This window comes from Anarrhichthys ocellatus, unplaced genomic scaffold, assembly GCF_004355925.1.
Source record: "Anarrhichthys ocellatus isolate YVR2014 unplaced genomic scaffold, GSC_Weel_1.0 scaffold7816, whole genome shotgun sequence".
NCBI lineage: Eukaryota > Metazoa > Chordata > Actinopteri > Perciformes > Anarhichadidae > Anarrhichthys > Anarrhichthys ocellatus.
Window position 1 is genome coordinate 849 of NW_022287790.1, and position 1,222 is coordinate 2,070.

General features: G+C 44.0%; 1 protein-coding gene across 1 annotated transcript; it reads left to right on the forward strand.

The window, feature by feature from the left end:
* Positions 1 to 464: 464 nt before the first annotated feature.
* On the forward strand, positions 465 to 1,217 carry LOC116380586 (hemoglobin subunit alpha-1; the record flags this gene model as incomplete). The annotated part of the gene is made up of 3 exons (XM_031842486.1): positions 465 to 612; positions 728 to 935; positions 1,155 to 1,217. Coding segments are annotated over exons 1-3 (366 nt in total), but the record flags the coding sequence as incomplete, so codon positions are not given.
* Positions 1,218 to 1,222: the final 5 nt, after the last annotated feature.

Sequence of the window (1,222 nt, forward strand, 5' to 3'; positions counted from 1 at the left end):
ACACTAAACCAATATTTATTTCGTGACTATGTCATGAACTGCCGTAAAGCGGTGTTAGGTCAAAACGGGTCATTTAAGGTCAAGTGCCAAAAAATTGTCTCACTATGTGAAATGATTATTACTATGGGCACTAACATCATCACACATAAATACACTTGTGCTTATTGAAACCACAAGAGTCTCAGCTTTCCAGTCATAACCAATTCATGCAATTTAATGAATAAAGACCCCAGTATATAAGGACCCCATGCAGAACTACACCATTTCAGAATAGGTGGAAATAATGTATGCAATGCAAAAAACTGCATGTGATCAGCATAAAGTGGCCATGTTTTTCAGCATGTTTCAAACTAGTCTTCATGAGAGGTTTATCTCATGCAAGCTGCAACACATCACTTGGAAGCTGTCCAAATCAGCCTATCTTGGAGGTGGCCCGGGTGTGCCCATGCGCTGTTTCATGTATAAAATACCCAAAGTTTAGGCTGATCGGCATTCGACCAAACAAGCGTCAAGGAAGATGAGTCTCACCGCTAAGGACAAGGACACAGTCAGAGCCTTCTGGGCTAAAGCGTCTGGCAAGGCTGCGGAAATCGGCAGTGATGCTCTGTCCAGGTAAATACAACCTCAAACTGCACGAGCATGCTCCTAAAATACCTGTTTTGTTTAAAAAAAATTATATTCAGCCTTTTGCTTCCCGTTTATTCACTCACTCTCATGTGTTACTCAGGATGCTGGTGGTGTACCCGCAGACCAAGACCTACTTCTCCCACTGGAATGACTTGAGTCCCGGATCTGAGCCTGTGAAGAAACACGGAAAGAGCGTGATGGGTGGAGTTGCAGATGCTGTGCTGAAAATTGAAGACCTGAATGCGGGTCTCCTGAACCTCAGTGAGCTGCATGCCTTCACTCTGCGAGTGGACCCTGCCAACTTCAAGGTAGATGTCATAGATGATGATTCACACGTCAGTGTAGAGGATAGAGCGGAGGAGGAAGAGGAGAAAGGGGAAGATGGTAGTTTGTGGTTCTTTGGCTTTCGTGTCGAGTTCTAATTATATAGACCGCATCTTGTGGTTCTTGGAGCCTTTTGATATTTTATACACTCAGCGGGTTTAATGCGTGATCATGTTTTAAATTTCATTATGCTCTTTTCACAGATTCTCTCTCACAACATCCTCGTGGTCATGGCCATCATGTTCCCCAAAGACTTCACCCCTGAGGTCCA